Raw genomic sequence first — 22,865 nt, 5'->3', positions numbered from 1 at the left:
CGTATGCCTGTTACCCGATGCATGGGCAGATGAGACTTTTCCCCCGTGCCTTGGTGAATGGCACTTGATTCCACAGGTCCTACACAGGCAGTTTTGTCCCCACAAATGACATTGTATCATAATTGTATATGTGTATTTCCTTGCATATGGTTGCACTTCATAACTGTTCTATGAATTAATAAATGAATTCAGATGGGTAACAGATGTTTACAAAAAATTTTTTTTATTCCTTACCAGTAAAATTATTAGAAAATATTGGCTTTCTAATGGATATTTTAACTGGATTTTTGTTTTAAGTAATGATCCTGGTTTGTCTATCATGGAAATAAAGAAAGATAAAAATGTAAAGTGGGCATCAAAAGCATCTGTGATTACACCAGGCTTTGAGGAGGCCGATTCCCTAACTGGTAGTCTACTACGAGTGAGTAATGACAACAGTCTAAGTAAAATGGATCAGGATGAAAGAAGGTAAAATCCCATAAATTCTTTATTTCCCTCTGAAGGAACGTTAACTATGATTATTATATAAGTAAAACACTGTAATATAGTGTCGTACAGGCTGAGGGAAGAAATACTCAAGTATATCAAAAACACCACTTGAAAGGTTAGGATGAGGAGGAGTGACTTTTTTTTTTTTAAGATTTCATGTATTTATTTGTGAGAGACAGAGAGAGAGAGGCAGAGACATAGGCAGAGGGCGAAGCAGGTTCCCTGTGGAGAGCCCAAAGCAGAACTCGATCCCAGGACCCCCAGATTAGGATATGAGTTTTGTGGTAAGAGGTTGTTTATTTAGAATCAGTTCCACCGTGCAGTATTCTCATATAATTGAATATTCAGATACTTTCCTTCATCGATTGAAAAAAATATATATATATATATAAAATAGTAAATATACAGACACATAGGCGATTCTGAATAGAACTAATCATTTCTTGATAGGTTTTAAGGTATTCAGTACCTTTGACAGTATCATGAATAGCTATGATTTTGTGAGGGGCTTTGGAGTATCTGATTATATTAAGTTAATATTTGTTTAGGTTCTGGGGAAAGGGGAATGGTTTTGTTTATTTACAATATGTTTATTTACAATTGAAAAACTATTCATCTATCATAGATTATTACTTTTGGATTATAAAGTTCTAAATTACAAGAGCCACAGTTACTGTACCAGCAGCGTCATTGACACATATTGTGTGCTTCATGAGTAATTGTTGAATCCATGAATGAACATTTGAATGAGTAAAGGAATGCCCATTAATGAACTTCTTTAGACGAATTAAATCTTTAGTTTATTGAAAGTAGATTTTCAATACTGCCTAGGTATGAAGTGTTTTAATTAAAAAATGTGTGTGGGATGCCGGGGTCGCACAGCAGTTGAGTGTCTTGCCTTGGGCTCAGGGCGTGATCCTGGGGTCCGACACCAGGCTCCTTGTGGGGGAGCCTGTTTCTCCCTCTGTATGTCTCTGCCTGTCTCTCTCTGTGTGTCTCTCTAGTGAAGGAATAAATAAATAAAATCTTTTAAAAAAATAAAAAATTAAAAATGTATGTAAGATTCAGAAATTATTTCTAGAATAATTATAGCTAGAAATGGAATAATACTATAGATTCAATTGGTATCACATTACTTAGAAATACTTAACTTACTTTTACCACATATTTTAAAACACATGTTTGGAAGGGACATTTCCTGGACTTGAGTTCTGGGTGGTCTGCTCCTACCAGGTGTATGGGCTTGGGGAAGTTCCTTAGAATTTCTGTGCCTCATTTGCTTCCTGTGAAAAGATACCCAGTATAATTGCCTACTTCATACGGTTTGTGTAAGGCCTAAAACCCCTTTAGGATATGTAAACTGTCCCAAATAATGCATAGTAGTTGCACAGTAAAACTTCAAAACACTAATATCACGATTATTTAAAAAGGGCTTATGTCATTAAAAAAACAGTTTGCACTTTCCAAATTGATTTAGTGAAAACTTGTTTTTATTGAAAATGACAACAAAAAATGTGGTATATTTACCCCTATCAAATAATGTAAGTAACATTATGATTTTCCTTTACTTTTGCAATTTTGATCTAAATTTAATACTTTGTTAATATTGCTATTAATATTGCTTAGATATGCTTTAAATATTCTTTGTATTTTAAGTATTTAATATTTTCCTGAAAAGAATCCTTCCTCTTTTTAGACCTGCAAAGAAAACATCTAAGGAAAAGAACAAGGTAGACAAACAAACAAAATATATAATTCTATTTCATTTATGATATATTTTTATTATATTATAATTCTATTTCATTCATGATATATTTTTATTATATTATTTTGATATTTCATATTTATCAGAAACATTATTCCGTGGTAAAAAAAATTACTTTATGAAACGCATAGTGAAAAAATGAAAATTTTCCTTTGTTGTATAGACATCTGTGAAAAAATTATTCAGAAACACCAATTATTGATAAAGGTCTTTTTGATAAAAATCAGTTCTTTTAAAAAGTACCTATGTTTTTGCTTTTATAAAAAGATGGATATTTATCATCTTTCTACACTTAGTATATTTTATAAATATTTGGATGACATTTTGAAATAGTATTATTTATTTGTAGGTCAAAAAGCAAGTGAATTCTGCGGAGCATCTTGATGACGAGCATCTTGATGACTTAACTCAGTCATCTGAAACAGCTTCAGAGGATTGCAAGTTGCAATACTCTGATTATAAGAGTTCCCTGTTGCTCATTGAACTTGGAATGGATTGTAAAGGTAGGGCCGTCGTATAAATATAAAGCCTTTTTCTGTATATATGGTTGTAGTAATATGTGCACATCTCGTCTAGCGCTGCGCCACACAACACTGAGGAGTTATAGAGCTACTCATCTCAGAAGTATGTTTTATATTAAAATAGAGAACTATTGAATACTCTCAGCCAAAGAACTATAATTTCCAGGGATCCCTGGGTGGCGCAGCGGTTTGGCGCCTGCCTTTGGCCCAGGGCGCGATCCTGGAGACCCGGATCGAATCCCACGTTGGGCTCCCGGTGCATGGAGCCTGCTTCTCCTTCTGCCTATGTCTCTGCCTCTCTCTTTCTCTCTCTCTGTGTGTGACTATCATAAATAAATAAAAATTAAAAAAAAAAAAGAACTATAATTTCCATTATGGTTGTCCACGTGGGAATGGCACACTTGATGTGTTTGTGAACTCTGCTTCTCTTCTGTGTCTTCACCCAAGGTCAGGTTACCATTATTTTTCTCCTAGATTACTGAGCTAACCTCAGGACTGTTTTCCCTGCCATTCCACCTCTCAGGATCTTGGTGTACACTGCAACCATAATTACTATACATTTTTAAAAATTTACATTTCATCACGTTACCCCCTTGCTTAAAGCTTAGCTATTACTACTTAATGCTATGAGGTGAAAGACCATAGGCCACTAGCTTCATCTTGTATGGTTTCATATCCATCTTTCCATCCATGTCTCAGCCACTGTCTTAGATGGTTTTTCATATAATAGAGGCTTTCTTTCTCCAACAGCCCTAGTTAGGTAAACTGCACGTGTATGAAGTATATAATTTGATAGTTTTGTCATATATATACACATGTGAAACCATAACTGTAATTTAGACAGTTAACATATCCATCTCTCTTAGTCTCCTGTCTCTTCATATTGCCTTATTATGAAACTGCCAAATTGTTTTCTAAAGTCATTGTACTATTTTCTAAACCCACCAGCAGTGTCTGAGGGTTTCTAACTCCTCCATCTATATTTATCAGTACTTAGTATGATCAGTTTTTTAATCGTAGCCATGGATGGGTATGGTGTATATATGTATACACACACACACACACACATAAATACATATATATGTGTATAAATATATACATTTATGGTTGTAATATACAATTCCCTAATAACTGATAATGTTGAGCTTATTTAACATCTGTGTATCTTCATTGAGCTGTCAAAATTTTTGTCATTTAAAAAGTTAGGTTTATTTCTTATTTGTCAAGTGTTGATAAATCTTTGTTTTTGTTTTTGATATCTTATTATTTTTTAAATTGGAGTTCAATTTGCCAACAGATAGCATAACACCCAGTGCTCATCCCATCAAGTGCCCCCCCTCAGTGCCCATCACCCAGTCACCCCAACCCCTCGCCCACCTCCCCTTTCCACCATGCCGTGTTTGTTTCCGAGAATTAGGAGTCTCTCATGTTCTGTCACCGTCCCTGATATTTTCACTCATTTTCTCTCCTTTCCACTTTATTCCCTTTCACTATTTTTTATATTCCCCAAATAAATAAGACCATATAATGTTTGTCCTTCTCCGATTGACTTACTTCACTCAGCATAGTACCCTGCAGTTCCATCCATGTCGAAGTAAATGGTAGGTATTTGTCATTTCTAGTGGCTGAGTAATAATCCATCATATACATAGACCACATCTTCTTTATCCTTTCATCTTTCGAAAGACACCAAGGCTCTTTCCACAGTTTGGCTACTATACATTGCTGCTATAAACATTGGGGTACAGGTGTCCCGGCATTTCACTGCATCTGGATCTTTGGGTAAATCCCCAGCAGTGCAGCTGCTGGGTCATAGGGTAGATCTATTTTTAAGTCTTAGAGGAATCTTCACACAGTTCTCCAGAGTGGCTGCACCAGTTCACATTCCCACCAACAGTGTAAGAGGGTTCCCTTTTCTCCGCATCCTCTCCAACATTTGTTGTTTCCTGTCTTGTTAATTTTCCCCATTCTTACTGGTGTGAGGTGGTATCTCATTGTGGTTGTTGTTTCTTTTTCCCTGATGGCCCCTGATTCGGAGCATTTCCTCATGTGCTTGTTGGCCGTGTCTATGTCTTCCTCTGTGAAAATTCTGTTGATGTCTTTTGCCCATTTCATGATTGGATTGTTTGTTTCTTTGCTGTTGAATTTACTAAGTTCTTTATAGATCTTGGATACTAGCCCTTTATCTGATAGGTCATTTGCCAATATCTTCTCCATTCTGGAGGCTGTCTTTTAGTTTTGTTGACTGTTTATTTTGCTGTTCATTTTTGCTTTGGTTTCTCTTGCCTTCATGGATGTATCTTGCAAGAAGTTGCTGTGGCCAAGTTCAAAAAGGGTGTTGCCTGTGTTCTCCTCTAGGATTCTGATGGATTCCTGTCTCACATTTAGATCTTTCATCCATTTTGAGTTTTTCTTTGTGTATAGTTTAAGAGAATGGTCTAGTTTCATTGTTATGCACGTGACTGTCCAGTTTTCCCAGCACCATTTATTGAAGAGACTGTCTTTTTTTCCAGTGGATAGTCTTTCCTGCTTTGTCGAATATAACTTGACCATAGAGTCGAGGGCCCATTTCTGGATTCTCTATTCTTTTTCATTTTCCTAGGTGTCTGTTTTTGTGCCAGTACCACACTGTCTTGATGATCACAGCTTTGTGGTACACCCTGAAATCTGGCACTTTGATGCCCCCAGCTCTGGTTTTCTTTTTTAATATTCCCCTGGCTATTCGGTGTCTTTTCTGATTCCATACAACTCTTCCGATGATTTGTTTCAACTCTCTGAAGAAAGTCCATGGTATTTTGATAGGGATTGCATTAAATGTATAAATTTCCCTGGGTACCATTGACATTTTCCCAATATTCATTCTTCCAATCCATGAGCATGGCATATTTTTCCATCTCTTTGTGTCTTCCTCAATTTCCTTCAGAAGTGTTCTATACTTTTGAGGGTAGAGATCCTTTACCTCTTTGGTTAGGTTTATTCCTAGGCATCTCATGGTTTTGGGTGCAGTTGTCAATTGGATTGACCCCTTAATTTCTTTCTTCAGTCTCATTGTTAGTGTATAGAAATGCCCCTGATTTCTGGACATTGATTTGGTATCCTGCCACACTGCTGAATTGCTGTATGAGTTCTAGCAGTCTTGGGGTGGAGTCTTTTGGGTTTTCTATGTACAGTATCATGTCAACCACAAAGAGGGAGCATTTGACTTCTTTGCCAGTGTGAATGCATTTTATTTCTTTTTGTTTTCTGATTGCTGAGGCTAGGACTTCTAGTACTCTGTTGAATAGCAGTGGTGAGAGTGGATATCCGTGTCTTGTTCCTGATCTTAGGGGTAAGGCTCCCAGTGCTTCCCCATTGAGAATAATATTTGCTGTGGGCTTTTCATAGATGGCTTTTAAGATGCTGAGGAATGTTCCCTCTATCCCTACACCCTGAAGAGGTTTGATCAGGAATGGATGCTGTAGTTTGTCAAATGCGTTCTCTGCCTCTATTGAGAGGGTCGTATGGTTCTTGTTTTTTCTCTTCTTGATATGATCAATCACATTGATTGCTTTACGAGTGGTGAACCAGCCTTGCATCCTGGGGATAAATCCTACTGGGTTATGGTGAATAATCTTCCTAATGTATTTTTGGATCCTATTGGCTACTATCTTGTTGAGCATTTTTGCATCTGTGTTCATCAGGCTTATTCTCTCTACCTCTCCTTTTTGGTGGGGTCTTGGGTTTTGGAATTAAGGGGATGCTGGCCTCATAGAATGAGTTTGGAAGTACTCCATCTCTTTCTATCTTTTGGAGCAGCTTTAGTAGACTAGGTATTGTTTCTTCTACAAATGTTTGATAGAATTCCCCTGGGAAGCCATCTGGCCCTGGACTTTTGTGTCTTGGGAGGTTTTTGATGATATCTTCAATTTCCTCCCTGGTGTTTGGCCTTTTTGGACTTTCTATTTCTTCTTGTTCCAGTTTTGCTAGTTTGTGGTTTTCCAGAAATGAGTCCCATTTCTTCTAGATTGCCTAATTTATTCGTGTATAGCTGCTCATACTAAGTGTTTAAAATCGTTTGTATTTCTGTGGTATTGGTGGTGATCTCTCCATTTTTATTTGTGACTAATTTGAGTCTTTTCTCTCTTGTTTTTAATAAGGCTGGCTAATGGGGATCCTTGGGTGGTGCAGTGGTTTAGCGCCTGCCTTTGGCCCAGGGCGCGATCCTGGAGACCCGGGATCGAATCCCAAGTCACGCTCCTGGTGCATGGAGCCTGCTTCTCCCTCTGCCTATGTCTCTGCCTGTGTGTGTGTGTGTGTGTGTGTGTGTGTGTGACTATCATAAATAAATAAAAAATTTTTAAAAAATAAGGCTGGCTAATGGTTCGTGTATCTTATTCTTTCAAAGAACCAACTCCTGGTTTTGTTGATCTGTTTCACAGTTCTTCGACTCTCTATTTCATTGAGTTCTGCTCAAATCTTTATTAATTGTCTTTTTCTGCTGGGTGTAGGTTTTATTTGCTGTTCTTTCTCCAGCAACTTTAGATACAAGATTAGCTTTTACATATGGGTTCTTTCCAGTTTTTTGAGGGATGCTTATATTGCGATATATTTCCCCCTCAGGAGTGCTATTGCTGTATCCCAAGATTTTGAACAGTCGTATCTTCATTCTCATTAGTTTCCATGACTCTTTTTAATTCTTCCTGAATTTCCTGGTTGACCCTTTCATCTTTTACCAGGATGGTAGTTAACCTCCACATGTTTCCATTTCTTCTAATATTCTTCTTGTGATTTAGTCCTGTTTCAAAGCATTATGGTCTGAAAATATGCTGGGGACAATCTCAGATTTTTGTTATCAGTTGAGACCTGATTTGTTACCCAGTATGTGGTCTATTTTGGATAAAGTTCCTTGTGCACTTGAGAAGAACGTGTATTCAGTTGCATTTGTCTGTAAAGTTCTGTAAATATCTGTGAAATCCATCTGGTGCAGTGCATCATTGAAAGCTCTTGTTTCTTTGGAGATATTGGGCTTAGAAGATGTGTCATTTACAGAAAGCGACATGTTAAAATCTCCCCGTTTTAGTGTACTATTAGCTAAGTATGTCTTAATTTTGGTTACTAATTGACTGTTATACTTGGCAGCTCCCGCATTCGGGGCATAAATACTCATGATTGTTAGGTCCTCTTGTTGGAGAGATCCTTTAAGTATGATATAGTGTCCCTCTTCATCTCTCACTACAGTCTTTGGGATAAACTTTAATTTAGATGATATAAGGATAGGTATCCCTGGTTTCTTTTGAGGACCATTTGAATGGTAAAGGGTTCTCCAACCTTTTATTTTCAGGCTGTAGGTGTTCTTAGGTCTAAAATGAGTCTCTTATAGACAGCAAATAGATGGGTCTTGCTCTTTTTATCCAGTCTGAAACCCTGCGCCTTTTGATGGGGTCAATAAGCCCATTCATGTTCAGAGTTACTCTTGAAAGTTATGAATTTAGTGCCATCATGATACCTATTCAGTCCCTGTTTTTGTGGATTGTTTCCTTGGACTTCCTCTTTCTTTTACAGAGTCCCCCTTTATATTTCTTTCAGAACTGGTTTGGTGGTCACATATTCTTTCAGTTCCTGCCTGTCTTGGAAGTTCTTTCTCTCTCCTTTTATCGTGAATGAGAGCCTTGCTGGATAAAGTATTCTTGGCTGCAGGTTCTTCTCATTTAGGACCCTGACTATATCCTGCCAGCCCTTTCTGGCCTGCTAGGTCTCTGTGGAGAGGTCTGCTGTTATCCTAATACTTCTCTCCATAAAGGTTAGGAATCTCTTGTCTCTTGCTGCTTTAAGGATCTTTTCTTTATCTTTGGAATTTGCAAGTTTCACTGTTAACTATCAAGGTGTTGAGTGGTTTTTATTGATTTCAGGGGGCGATCTCTCTATCTCCTGGATCTGGTTGCCTGTTTCCCTTCCCACATTAGAGAGGTTCCCAGCTATGATTTGTTCAAATATGCTTTCTGGTCCTCTGTCTCTTTCGGTGGCCTCTGGAACCCCTATTAACCCTAAGTTAAACTAGATTTTTCCTTCTGAGGCTGTCATTTGTTTCCCTTAACCTTTCCTCATGACCCTTTAATTGTTTTTCTCTTTTTTTCCTTCCTTGCCATCAACTTGTCTTCTATGTCACTCACTGGTTCTTCTACCTCTTTAACCCTCATTGTTAGGACCTCCAGTTTGGATTGCATCTTATTTAATTGATTTTTAATTTCTGCCTGATGAGATCTAAATTCTGCAGTCATAAAGTCTCTTGAGTCCTTTATGCTTTTTTCTAGAGCCACCAGTAGCTTTATAATTGTGTTTCTGAATTCGCTTTCTGACATTGAATTGTAATCCAGATTTTGTAACTCTGTGGGATAGAGGACTGTTTCTGATTCTTTCTTTTGAGGTGAGTTTTTCCTTCTAGTCATTTTGTTCAATGCAGAGTGGCCAAAAAGAAGTTGTACTGGAAAAAGGAGAAAAAGAGAGGAAAGGGGGGCAAGGGGGAGGACAAACAGAAAACAAAAAGCAAGAGGAGGTATCCTCTGATTCTATATACTATAAATCCCTTGACTTCCCCTGGGACTTTCCAGTGCTGCTTGGTCAATGCTTTTTCCCCTGTCCTTCCAGCTGGTTTTCTGGGGGAGGGGCCCGCTGTGGTGATTCTCAGGTGTGTGCACCTGGGGGAGCTGCCCAGCCCCTTGCCAGGTGCAGGGCTCAGTGCAAGCTGTTTATCCTGTGAAGCTCCTGTTCAGTCCCAGGTACAAGGTGACAGCAGGAGGAACAACAAGAGTGGCAGCAGCCAGCTCTCCATCTCTTGAGTCAGCTCCCACAGTAACTACCACAGCTCCCAGTCCGCAGGGGCCTGGGTGGTCCGGGGGCAGGGGGCGTAGATTTGCACAGCTCGGGGCCACGTGGCAGCAGGAGCGTCCTTGCTGCCCTGTGTCCTCCCGGCCTCTACCTGCCCCGGGGGGAGTGCCGGATCCTAGGCTGTGTCCCCGGTGCCCTGGGCTCTGGGGTCTGCACCGCTGGAATCACATTCCCGGGGCCGCACAGTGGCCACCACCTGAGCTGCTCCCGGGGCCCCACTGGGCGCGGCGTCCAGCCCTTTAGGGAGCTCAGCCAGTAGTGTGTGGAGGGATCTCCCCCAGAGTGCAGTTGCTCTTTTAGTGCCCCTGGGAGCCTGAGGGCATCTGTACCCCTTCTGGGATCCTGCCCGAGCTCCCTGCAAGCGCCTTTCCTTCCAGGAAGATTGGTAAAGTTTCTGCTTCTCCAGGACTGGGGTTTCCTGTCCTGGGGGCACTAGCTGCGTGGCCTTTGCCTGGCTCCTCATGGGGGCTCCTCCCCCTTGGATGCTTTTTTATTTCTTTATGTTTTTCCGTCTTCCTACCTTGATAGAAGCGCGAACTCTTCTGACTGTAGCATTCCAGCTCTTCTCTCTTTAAATCTCAGGCCGAATTCATAGGTTTTCAGGATGATTTGAAAGTTATCTAGGTAAGTTGGTGGGGACTGGTGACTTCGGGACCCTACTTTTCTGCCATCTTGCCCCACCTCCTTCTCTTTTTAATATATACCTCAGTGCTATAAATGGTGAGATGAGTGCTATTCTTGGAGGATTCCAGAAATTTTTAACATATTATGTTTTTATTTTCATTCAATATGTGATACTTTGTAATTTCTTTTTTCATTACTTCTTTATTCCAAGGGTTTTTAAAAGATTTTTATGTATTTGAAAGAGAAGGAGAGAGAGAGAAAGAGAGCGCATAGGCGAAGGGAGGTCCAGAGGGGTAAGCGTCCTTCCCTCTGAGTGGGAAGCCCAACATGGGGCTCAATCCCAGGACCCGGAGCTCATGACCTGAGCTAAAGGCAGACACTTAATCCATTGAGCCACCTAGGTACCCAGACCCAGGGGTTATTTAGATGTGCATTATTAATCAGTTTGCAAGTATTTGAATATTTTCCAGAGGTAGGTTTGTTCTTCATTTCTAATTTGATCACTTTGTGGTCACAGAACACACTTTCATGACTTCAATCCTTTTGACTTAGCTCCCTTTATTAAGGTTTATTTTATGACCCAGAATATAATCTCTTTTGGTAAATGCTCCATGGATACTTGAGAAAGATGGTGGTGGTCAAGTCTTCTATATCCTTGATGATTTTCTGCCTATTAAAATCTCAGACTAGGGATCCCTGGGTGGCGCAGCGGTTTGGCGCCTGCCTTTGGCCCAGGGCGCGATCCTGGAGACCCGGGATCGAATCCCACGTCGGGCTCCTGGTGCGTGAAGCCTGCTTCTCCCTCTGCCTATGTCTCTGCCTCTCTCTCTCTCTCTCTGTGACTATCATAAATAAATAAAAAAAATTAAAAAAAATAAAATAAAATAAAATCTCAGACTAAAATTGTAAATTTGCCTGTTTCTCTTTGCAGTTCTGTTGATTTTTGCCTTATGTATTTTGATGTTATTAATAGATTCATAAGCATTTAGGTTTGTTATGCTTATTTGTCGACCCTTTCATCATTAACAAATGACCTTATACATCACGAGAATATATATTGCTTTGAAATCTATTTTGCCTGGCATTAATATTGCTACTCAAGCTCAGCCTTCTTTTGTCAAGTGTGTGTGGTATATCCTTATTTTTGTCCTTTTCACAAATTTGTGTCTTTACATTTATTTATTTATTTATTTATTTTATTTATTTGTGTGTGTGTGTCTTTACATATAAATTGAATTTTTTATAGGCAGCCTATGGTTGTCTCTTACATTTTTATCCATTCTGACAGTCTGCCTTTTAATCGAGGCTTTTAGACCATTTTCTTTCTTTCTTTTATTTTTTGACAATTTTCATTTACTCTGATTATTGATACAGTTGATATAAATCTCTCATCCTGTTTGCTTTCCGTTTGACCTGCTTTGTTCCCATTTTCTTTGCTTTCTGCTTTCTTTTAGATTAATAAACTAATTTTTACGAGTTCAATTTATACATATATATAAATATACACATATGTGTATATATGGGCTTTGTTTATTACTTAACAAAGCTTAAGATTTGCTATTTTAGTGATTGCTTTAGGGTTTAAAGCATATGACTCAAGCATCACAGTCCACCTTCTTGTAGTGTTATACCACATTATATGTAGTTTAAGAAAATTCCAATAGGGAACACATGAGTAGCTTAGTGGATGAGCATCTACCTTTGGCTCAGGGTGTGATCCCAGTGTCCTTGTATCAAGTCCCACATCAGGCTATCTCAGGGAACCTGCTTCTCCCTCTGCCTGTGTCTCTGCCTCTCTCTCTCTCCATGTCTCTCATGAATAAATAAATAAAATCTTTTTTAAAATTACAATAGTTTACTTCCATTTCTTCTCTCCTAGCCAGATCCTTTGTGGGTCTGTGGGATTATAGTTTTCATTCAGTTTAGAAAGGTTTCAGTCATGTTTTCTTTTCTTTTTAAAAGATTTTAAAGTTCTATTGATAATAAGATTTTATTCATTTATTTGAGAGAGAGAGCATGAGCAGGGAGAGAGGCAGAGGAAGAGGGAGAAGCAGACTCCCTACTAAGCAGGGAGCCCACCATGTGGCTTGATCCCAGGACACCAAGATCATGACCTGAGCCAAAGGCAGACACCCACCGATTGAGCCACCCAGGCACCTGGTATAATCTCTTTACGTTGAAGTTACTCAATATTTATTTCATGTATGAATGAGTTAATGTGAACATGCTCGGTCCCTTATATGCAAAAAATACTCATATTGTTTTATTTTACTTTTTAAAAGAACAAATTTGTGAGAGAGCATGAGCAGGAGATGGGGAGAGGAACAGAGAGGGAGGGAACGAGGGGGTAAAGAACCTTAAGCAGACTCTGTGCTGAGTGCAGCACCCAGTGCCAGGTTCAATCCCACAACTGTGAGATCATGACCTCAGCCAAAACCAATAATTGGATGCTTTACCACCTGACCCACCCTGATGCCTCCTGTATTTTATTTCTGTTTTTGTTTTTCCTCTGGTGTAGATTCTGTTAGCGTATTGACAATCCAGAATGCAATTCTTAAATACAAAAGATCAATAGAATTAAAAAGAAAAGACTGTGAACAACTTACAAGAAAAATTTTACAAGTGGAATATAAGGTCAATGGACTAGAACAGTTGCTATCAGAAACAAAAGAAATGAAATCTCAGTTAGAGCATCAAAAAGTGGAATGGGAACGAGAACTCTACAGTTTAAGGTATGACATCTTGGTTTTAAGGAAATATTTCAACTATTTACTTTTTTTTTTTTTTAATAGACTCCACACTCAGCGTGGGGCTTGAACTCACAACTATGAGATCAAGAGTCACATGCTCTGTCAACTGAGCCAGCCAGGAACCCCTTGAAATACTTACTTTTATGCTGCAGATGTGTAGGAGAAGTTTTGTAATTGCTAATTTGCCTTCTGGGATTTTATAGGGAAGGAAACTCCATTAGAAATGTGAAGTATCAGAAGACGAATGGGTAAAGAAGCAGTGGTCTATGTATATACAATGGAATATTCCTCAGCCATTAGAAACGACAGATACCCACCATTTGCTTCCACGTGGGTGGAACTGGAGGGTATTATGCTGAGTGAAATAAGTCCATCGGAGAAGGACAAACATTATATGGTCTCATTCATTTGGGGAATATAAAAATTAATGAAAGGGAATAAAGGGGAAAGGAGAGAAAATGAGAGGGAAATATCAGTGAGGGTGACAGAACATGAGAGACACGTAACTCTGGGAAACAAACAAGGTGTAGTGGAAAGGGAGGTGAGTGGAGGCTGGGGTGACTGGCTGATGGGCACTAAGGGGGGGCACTTGACGGGGTGAGCACTGGGTGATATGCTGTATGTTGGCAAATTGAACTCCAATTTTTTTTTAAAAAAAAGTTGTAAAGTGTGAGATTCTTTGAAATAATACTGCAAGGTTTTAACAGTGAATACTTCTAATAATTTAATGTATATTCTAAAGCATAATTTTAATGACCATGTAGAAGTCCATCATATGTAAACCTCATTATTTAACAAATTGAATTTTGGTTGTTTTCCATTTTCCTATAGTTTAATTAATGCTATAAGGAATGTCTTTTATTTAATTCTGTTTCTACAGTCTTGGTTAATTGGAATAAATTCTTTAATATAGTATTGTGTTAATGTATAAAAATATTTAGTAGAGGTCTCTGATCCATATTTTTAAATTGTTCTCAGGAAATTTTATATTATATGCCCCCCAACAGAGAAATGGCCAATTTTTCTCAAGACAGAAAAATTGGTTTATTCTTAACATATGCAGGGGTTAAAAAGTAAAATGGAAAAACGATTAATGGTTAAGTTTTTTTTAACATTTCTCACATATATAAAGAAAATTAATTCAAAAGTCTATGCTGAAAGCACATCTTACTCTATTCTTTACTTAATTAATATGGACCCTGTGATGTTTTCAAAGGAGTTTTCAAATGATTTATAAAATACATAATGATCAACAAGGTTGAGAATATTACAGAATAAGAAACATAAAAAGCATGGGCAATAGATTTTAGGCTCCCTAGTCTAGTGCTGGATCAGAGTCATCTGCAGGTGTATGGTGTGTAAACGACATCTGCTGATGCTGTCTTACACTGAAGATCATTTTTAGAGGTACCTGTGATGTTTTGTGAAATAAAAATGTATTTCTAGTGAATTTATAAAGTTGTTGATAAACAGCAACTGCTCTTTTTAATTAGTAATGAAATGATTTGCCTTAATTGAAGTGTAATTATGACTTTGTGGAGAAAAATGACAATTTTGAACCCTTTCTTAAATAATTTCAGAATTCCTTTGCTTACAACATCTCCCAGAGTTATTACTGACTAAAACTTACTAAGTTGCAAAATGCTTTCTCATTGCTTCTTTTAAACTATATATCGTTTTGAAGATATTGAAGTGATAAATTGAAAAACATGAGCCCTAGAAAGGGAAAAAAATTGAGAACAGAAAAATTTCCTTTGGATAATGAACCAACATATGTGGAACCAGATCATAAAATAAAAGTTTTGTTGCTAACAAAACAAATTTTAAAATGAACACATGCATTTGCAGATTGACCTTAAAACAAGAAAAAGAAAAAAGAAGAAGTGCTGAAATTTTATATATAAATATTAAGGAGCAATTAAGAAGTAAAGAAGAGCTGAGTGAAGTAAGTCAATCATAGACAGACAAACATCATATGGTTTCACTCTATGGGGACTATAAAAATACTGAAAAGGATTATAGGGGAAAGGAGAGAAAATCAGTGGGAAAAAGTAGAGAGGGTGACAACACATTAGAGACTCCTAACTCTGAGAAATGAACAAGGGATAGTGGAAGGGGAGGTGGGCGGGGGGTGGGGAGACTGGGTGACGGGCACTGAGGGGGCATTTGACAGGTGAGCACTGGGTGTTATGCTGTATGTTGGCAAATCGAACTCCAATAACAAATATACAAAAAAAATAGTATTCCATCATGTAATACTCTGGGCATTCTGTTCTCGCGAAAGCTGCCTCTGAACATCATTTTGCTCTTCTATAACCTAGAGACACATTTTCATTAGGATTTTGGATCTTATCATTAAAAAAAAAAAAGTCAAAAGGCTTAAGAGAACTTAAAAAAAATGTTCAAGAGTGGCCTTTTTTATAACAAGGCTTTTCATCCTCAATGAATAATTCAAATTTTAAATTAAATGACAGCAAAATGTGCCATAGAGTAAAAATACAAGTAGACATAGTATTGTGAAATAAAATTTCTGTGTAAAACATTTAACTAGCTTCATCAGCATCTCAAGGAAATCTAGCTCATATTTCAACATTAAAAAATTCAAAACTGGGACACCTGGGGGCTCAGTGGGTTAAGTGTCCAACTCTTTTTATGGCTCAGGTCATGATCTCACGATCACGAGACTCCGAACCAGGTGAGGCTGGAGACTCAGATCATGAGACTCAGAACCAGAGTCTGCTGGAGATTCTTTTCCCTCCCTCTCCCTCTACTCCTTTCCCCCCAGCCCATGCTCTGTGTAAAAATAAATACAATTCCATAAATCAATAAATCAATATAACATTTATCTCATTTTACCTTCCATCCCTTCATTCAAAATATATACATAGGGCATATGTGAGAGGCCAAGAATTCCAATAAGGTAGTAATTGTGGCTACAAAGATCATGGTTGCTATTAGGTTAAAATGAAATGTTTAATCTATTTGAAGCCTAACAATATGTATTATATCAAAGGGATACTATAAATAATATTGATGGAAATATACAATTACTGCCAAAAATTTACCTGATTCAAATTATTTTTTACACCCTTCAATTCCAAGTTTCGTCTTCTAAGATTAAGTTGAAGTTGTTTGATTTCAACTTCTTTACTATATTGCTCTTCTTTACTTCTTGTTTTTTATAATAAATTTATTTTTTATTGGTGTTCAATTTACCAACATACAGAATAACACCCAGTGCTCATCCCGTCAAGTGCCCCCCTCAGTGCCCGTCACCCATTCACCCCCACCCCCTGCCCTCCTCCCCTTCCACCACCCCTAGTTTGTTCCATGCACATTGAAGTTCCGTGCACATTGAAGCAAATGCTGGTTATTTGTCATTTCTAGGGACTGAGTAATATTCCATTTTATATATAGACCACATCTTCTATATCCATTCATCATTTGATGGATACTCAGGCTGCATCCACCGTCTGGCTATTCTGGAAAATGCTGCTATAAACATTGGGGTGCAGGTGTCGCGGTTTTTCACTGCATCTCTATCTTTGGGGTAAATCCCGAGTGGTGCTATTGCTGGGTCATAGGGTAGCTCTATTTTTAACTCTTTGAGGAACCTCCACACAGTTTTCCATAGTGGCTGTACCAGTTCACATTCCCACCAACAGTACAAGAGGGTTCCCCTTTCTCCACCTCCTCTGCAACATTTGTTGTTTCCTGTCTTGTTAATTTTCCCCATTCTCACTGGTGTGACGTGGTATCTCATTGTGGTTTTGATTTGTATTTCCCTGATGGCAAGTGATGTGGAGTGTTTTCTCATGTGCTCGTTGGCCATTTGTATGTCTTTTTTGGTGAAATTTCTGCTCATGTCTTTTGCCCATTTCATGATTGGATTGTTTCTTTGCTGTTGAGTTTACTAAGTTCTTTATAGATCTTGGATACTAGCCCTTTACCTGATAGGTCATTTGCAAATAACTTCTTCCATTCTGTAGGTTATCTTTTAGTTTTGTTGACTGTTTCTTTTGCTGTGCAGAAGATTTTTATCTTGATGAGGTCCCAATGGTTTATTTTTGCTATTGTTTCCCTTTGCCTTCATAGATCTATCTTGCAAGAAGCTGCAGTGGCCGAGTGTACAAAGGCTGTTGCCTGTGTTCTCCTCTAGGATTCTTTTTTTTTCTTTTTTAATTTTTATTTATTTGTGATACTCACAGAGAGAGAGAGAGAGAATGAGGCAGAGACACAGGCAGAGGGAGAAGCAGGCTCCATGCACCGGGAGCCCGACGTGGGATTCGATCCTGGGTCTCCAGGATCGCGCCCTGGGCCAAAGGCAGGCGCCAAACCACTGCGCCACCCAGGGATCCCTCCTCTAGGATTCTGATGGATTCCTGTCTCACGTTTAGATCTTTCCTCCATTTTGAGTTTATCTTTGCGTGTGGTGCAAGAGAGTGGTCTAGTCTCATTCTTCTGCACGTGGCTGTCCAGTTTTCCCAGCACCATTTATTTTATTTATTTATTTTATTATTATTATTTTTTATTTATTTATGATAGTCACAGAGAGAGAGAGAGGGAGGCAAAGACATAGGCAGAGGGAGAAGCAGGCTCCATGCACCGGGAGCCTGATGTGGGATTCGATCCCGGGTCTCCAGGATCATGCCCTCGGCCAAAGGCAGGCGCCAAACCACTGCGCCACCCAGGGATCCCCCCAGCACCATTTATTGAAGAGAGTGTCCTTTTTCCAGTGGATAGTCTTTGCTGCTTTGTCAAATGTAACTTGACCATGGATTCGAGGGCCCATTTCTGGATTCTCTCTTCTGTTCTATTGATCTATTTGTCTGGTTTCGTGCCAGTACCACACTGTCTTGATGATCAAAGCTTTGTAAGACAACTTGAAATCCGGCATTGTGATGTCCCCAGCTCTGGTTTTCTTTTTCAATATTCCCCTAGCTGTTCGGGGTTTTTTCTGATTCCACACAAATCTTAAGATTATTTATTCCAGCTTTCTGAAGAAAGTGAAGAAAGTCCATGGTATGTGGATAGGAAAACATTGAATGTAAATCACCCTGGGTTAGCATAGACATTTTGACAATATTAATTCTTCCAATCCATGAGCATGGAATATTTTCCATCTCTTTGTGTCTTCCTGGATTTCTTTCAGAAGTGTTCTGTAGTTGTTAGGGTATAAATCCTTTATCTCTTTGGTTAGGTTTTCCTTGGTATTGGTGGTGATCTCTCCTTTTTCATTCGTGATTTTATTAGAGTCTTTTCTCCTTTGTTTTTTAAAAGGCTGGCTAATGGTTTACGTATCTTATTCTTCCTTTCAAAGAACCAACTCCTGGTTTTGTTGATCTGTTCCACAGTTCTTCTGGTCTCTATTTCATTGAGTTCTGCTCAAATCTTCACTCTCTCTGTTCTGCTTGGTGTAGGTTTTATTTACTGTTCTTTCTCCAATTCCTTTAGGTGCAAGGTTAGCTTGTGTCTTTGAGGTTTTTTTCCAATCTTTTGAGGGATGCTTGTATTGCAATGCATTTCCCGCTTAGGATTGCTTTGGCTGTATCCCAAGGATTTTGAATGGTTGTATCTTCATTTTCATTAGTTTCCATGAATCTTTTTATTTCTTCTCTAATTTTCTGGTTGACCCATTCATCTTTCAGCAGGATGGTCTTTCTCCTCCCTGTGTTTGAGTTTCTTCCAGATTTCTTCTTGTGATTGAGTTCTAGTTTCAAAGCATTGTGGTCTGAAAATATGCAGGGGACAGTCCCAATGTTTTGGTATCGGGTGGCCTATTCTGAGAAAGTTCCATGAGAAGACTGTGTATTCAGTTGCTTTTGGATGTAAAGTTCTGTAAATATCTGTGAAATCCATGTGGTGTAGTGTATCATTTAAAGCTCTTGTTTCTTTGGAGATGTTGTGCTTAGAAGATCTGTCATTTGCAGAACGTGCCGTGTTTAAGTCTCCTACTACTAGTGTATTATTATCTAAGTATGCCCCTACTTTGGTTATTAATTCATTGATAGACTTGGAAGCTCCCACATTAGAAGCATAAATATTCATGATTGTTAGATCTTCTTGTTGGATAGACCCTTCAAGTATGATATAGTGTCCCTCTTCATCTCTTAACTGCAGTCTTTGGGATAAACTTTAATTTATCTGATATAAGGATGGCTACCCCTGCTTTCTTTTGAAGACCATGTGAATGGTAAATGGTTCTCCAACCTTTTATTTTCATGCTGTAGGTGTCCTTATATCTAAAATGAGTCTCTTGTAGACAGCAAATAGATGGGTCTTGATTTTTTTATCCAGTCTGAAACCCTGCGTTTTTTGATGGGATCATTTAGCCCATTCACATTCAGAGTACCTATTGAAAGATGTTAATTTACTGTCATAGTAATGTCTATTCAGTCCCTGCTTTTGTGGATTATTTCTTTGGGCTTCCTCTTTCTTTTACAGGGTCCCCATTAATATTACTTGCAGAGCTGGTTTGGTGGTCACATATTCTTTCAGCTTCTGCCTATCTTAGAAGCTCTTTATCCTATTCTGAACCAAAGGCTCGCTGGATAGAGTATTCTTGGCTGCATGTTCTTGTCATGTAGAACCCTGAATATTTCCTGCCAGCTATTTCTGGCCTGCCAGATCTCTGTGGAGAGGTCTGCTGTTAATCTAATATTTCTCCCCATATAAGTTAGAAATCTCTTGTTTCTTGCTGTTTTAAGGACTTTCTTTTTCTTTGGAATTTGCTTGTTTCACCATTAAATGTCGAGTTCTGCTTTTTTTCCCTTCCCCTTGGTGGGGGACCTCTCTATCTCCTGGACCTGAATGCCTTTTTCCCTCCCCAAAATTAGGGAAGTTCACAGGTATGATTTGTTCAAATATCCTTTCTGGCCCTCTGGCCCTCCTGTGGAACCCCAATTATGCGTATATTTTTTCCTTCTGAGGCTCTCGATTATTTCCCTTAACCTTTCCTCATGGTCTTTTAATTGTTTTTCTGTTTTCTCTTAAGCTTTCCTCTTTGCCATCAACTTGTCTTCTGTGGCACTCACTCTTTCCTCTAACTCATTAACCCTCATTGTTAGGACCTTCAGTTTGGATTGCATCTCATTTAATTAATTTTTAATTTTGGACTAAGTAGATCAAAATTCTGCAGTCATGAAGTTTCTTTAATACTCTCTGCTTTTTTACAGAGCCACCACTAGCTTTATAATTGTGCTTTTGAATTGGCTTTCTGACATCAAATTGTAATTCAAATTCTATAAGTCTGTGGAAGAGAGTACTGTTTCTGATTCTTTTGTGGTGAGATCTTCCTTCTAGTCATTTTGCTCACTGCAGAGTGGCTGTATGAACGGGCTGAGTCAAGAATATCAACCACAATCTAATCAATTTCACCTTAGATGATTGTTTTTAAACATTTCATTTATGTATTCATGAGAGACACCGAGAGAGGGGCAGAGACACAAGCAGAGGGAGAAGCAGGCTCCATGCAGGGAGCCTGATGTGGCACTTGATCCTGGGACTCCAGGATCATGCCTTGAGCTGAAGGCAGGCACTAAACCACTGAGCCACCCAAGGTTTCTTATCCTTCGATGATTCTGACTTTCCATGAAATGAAATTGAAAACGAAGAGAAGAACAAAATAACACAAAATGACCACTAAAGTGAAAAACAAATTTTAAAACAAAGTAGTAGAAAATAAAAGGCCAAGAATGCCAAGGAAGAAAAAAAGAGAAAAAAAAGCGAAGGTAAAGAGGGGAAAAAGAAAAAAAGAAGTAGAAAAATAAAATGTTGGGGGGGACTGGGACATGGTGGTGGTGATGAAGTTGTAGTGGAGGGAGAATGTAGTCTACCTGAGGGGTCCTAGGGGGTGATCCTCTTGGTCCTGGGTGTATTAAGTTCTGTATGTTAGAAGATACTGAGTCCCAAATTTCTATAAACCAGAAATACTTGTAGAGAGACCCAACATTGTTCCCCAAAACATAAATGAGATAAAAAGGGGGGCAGAATGGGAACGAAGAGAGAATATAGTCTCACAGAATGAACCAGCATGGTATACCACTTGGTTCTGGGTGCATGCTCGTCCTGTTTTAGAAGGTATTGTGCCATTGTAGAACAAAATGAGGTAGAGAAAACAAAAAAAGCACACACACACAAAACATATCTCGTCTAGCTCCCAAAATTAAGTTGAGTATGTTGAAGGGAATCTAGAAGTGGAAAATCTATCTAAGACGTGTAATTGTAAAAATATGAGTCAAAAAGGAAGAAACCTGAAAATGAAGAGGTGGCAAAATATTGTAGTTAAGGTGGGAAAAGAGAAAGAAAATTGGAAACTTACAGTCTGATATAAAAATGAGTTGTACTGGAACATGGGTGGGGGGGCGGGGAAGAGGGGTACCCTCTAGTTCTATATACTGTAGATCCCTCGACTTCCCCTGGAGCTTTCCAGCGCTGCTGGGTGGGGAACTTGCTCTTCCCCTGTCCTTCCAGCTGGTCTTCTGGGGGAGGGGCGGGCTGTGCCGATTCTCAGGTGTGTGTACCTTGGGGAGCTGCCCCGCCCCCTGCTGGGTGCAGGGTCACGGGGAGCCGACCTGACCTCCCGTGAGGCCCGTGTCCCCTGGCGGCCACGCCTCTCCCAGGCACCGGGTGACACCAGGAGGGACAACCACACCGGCGGCGGCCAGGTCTCCCTGGCCCTGGAGGGCGCCCCCTGCAGTGACTCCCCCCATCTCCCAGTCCACAGGGGCCTGGATGCTCCCGGGGCAGGAGGGGCAGGAGTGTCCTCGCTGTCCTGGGCCCTCCCCGCCTCGGCCTGTCCCGGGGGGAGCAGGATCCCGGCTGTGTCCCCTGGGGTCCGGGGCCTGCGCTGCTGGAGTCTGGCTCCCGGAGCCCCTCCCGACACACCGGCTTCTCCCCGAGGCCCCGCGCAGCGCGCTCCAGCCCTTTACGGAGCTGGGCCGGTGTGGGGGGCGCTCGACCCTGCGCACTTCCTCTGTCAGTGACCCCGGAGACTGGAGGTCCCCACCCCCCACGTCCTGGCGGAGTTCCCAGCTGAGCGCCTTTCCATCCCGGAGGAATCCGGGGCGGATTTTAAAGCTCCCACTTGTCTGCTTCTCCAGGGCTGCGCTTACCCGCCTGGGAGGCTTTCCCCGCTGCAGGCCTCAGCCCGGCTCCTCCGGTGCCCCTCCCCACTTGATTCTTTTTTTTTTCCGCCTCCCTACCTTGTTAGGAGCGAAAACCCTTCTCTCTGTAGCGTTCTGACTGTTCTCTCTTTAAATCTCAGTTCGGGGGGATCCCTGGGTGGCTCAGCGGTTTGGCGCCTGCCTTTGACCCAGGGCTGACCAGGGCTGAGTCCCGGGATCGAGTCCCACGTGGGGCTCCCAGCATGGAGCCTGCTTCTCCCTCCTCCTGTGTCTCTGCCTCTCTCTCTCTCTTTCTCTCTCTATCATAAATAAATAAATAAATCTTTAAAAAAAAAAATCTCAGGTCGGGCACTTGCCAGGGGAGGGGAGGGCACTTGACGGGATGAGCACTGGGTGTTATACTATATGTTGGCAAATCGAGCTCCAGTAAAAAAGTAAATAAAAATCAATCATCAATCAATCTCAGGTCGAATTCGTAGGTGTTCAGGATGATTTGAAAGTTATCAAGGTAAGTTGGTGGGGCCAGGTGCTTGAGGATCCCTATTCCTCCCTCACCTTGCCCCCGTCCCACCCAAGATGGGATTCTAAACAATCACCTTTGCAAACGAAATGAGACAGAAATGTCTCATACTAAAATGAATTCTGAGGTATTTTCTTTAGTTATTTTGAAGTACGTGTGTATGTATTTGTACGTATGTATATTTTATTTTTTGGAATTATTATTTTT

At 39.9% G+C, this 22,865-nt stretch overlaps 1 protein-coding gene across 4 annotated transcripts in view; it reads left to right on the top strand.

Moving 5' to 3' along the window:
• Positions 1 to 283: 283 nt before the first annotated feature.
• Positions 284 to 22,865, top strand: part of LOC119879107 (ankyrin repeat domain-containing protein 26-like) — a 35,374-nt gene continuing 12,792 nt past the window's right edge. For 2 of the 4 annotated variants that reach the window (XM_038589557.1, XM_038589555.1), the window contains exons 1-5: positions 285 to 468; positions 2,186 to 2,219; positions 2,604 to 2,757; positions 12,782 to 12,995; positions 14,862 to 14,958. In XM_038589557.1, the coding sequence (XP_038445485.1) occupies positions 320 to 468; positions 2,186 to 2,219; positions 2,604 to 2,757; positions 12,782 to 12,995; positions 14,862 to 14,958 (648 nt within the window). In that variant the 5' untranslated portion in view covers positions 285 to 319. Of the gene's footprint in view, positions 469 to 2,185; positions 2,220 to 2,603; positions 2,758 to 12,781; positions 12,996 to 14,861; positions 14,959 to 22,865 lie in introns of all 4 variants that reach the window. The other 2 variants (XR_005387334.1, XM_038589556.1) reach the window with 2 other exon arrangements.

This window comes from Canis lupus, unplaced genomic scaffold (genome assembly GCF_011100685.1).
Source record: "Canis lupus familiaris isolate Mischka breed German Shepherd unplaced genomic scaffold, alternate assembly UU_Cfam_GSD_1.0 chrUn_S278H438, whole genome shotgun sequence".
NCBI lineage: Eukaryota > Metazoa > Chordata > Mammalia > Carnivora > Canidae > Canis > Canis lupus.
This window is presented reverse-complemented; position numbering and strand designations above follow the sequence as displayed.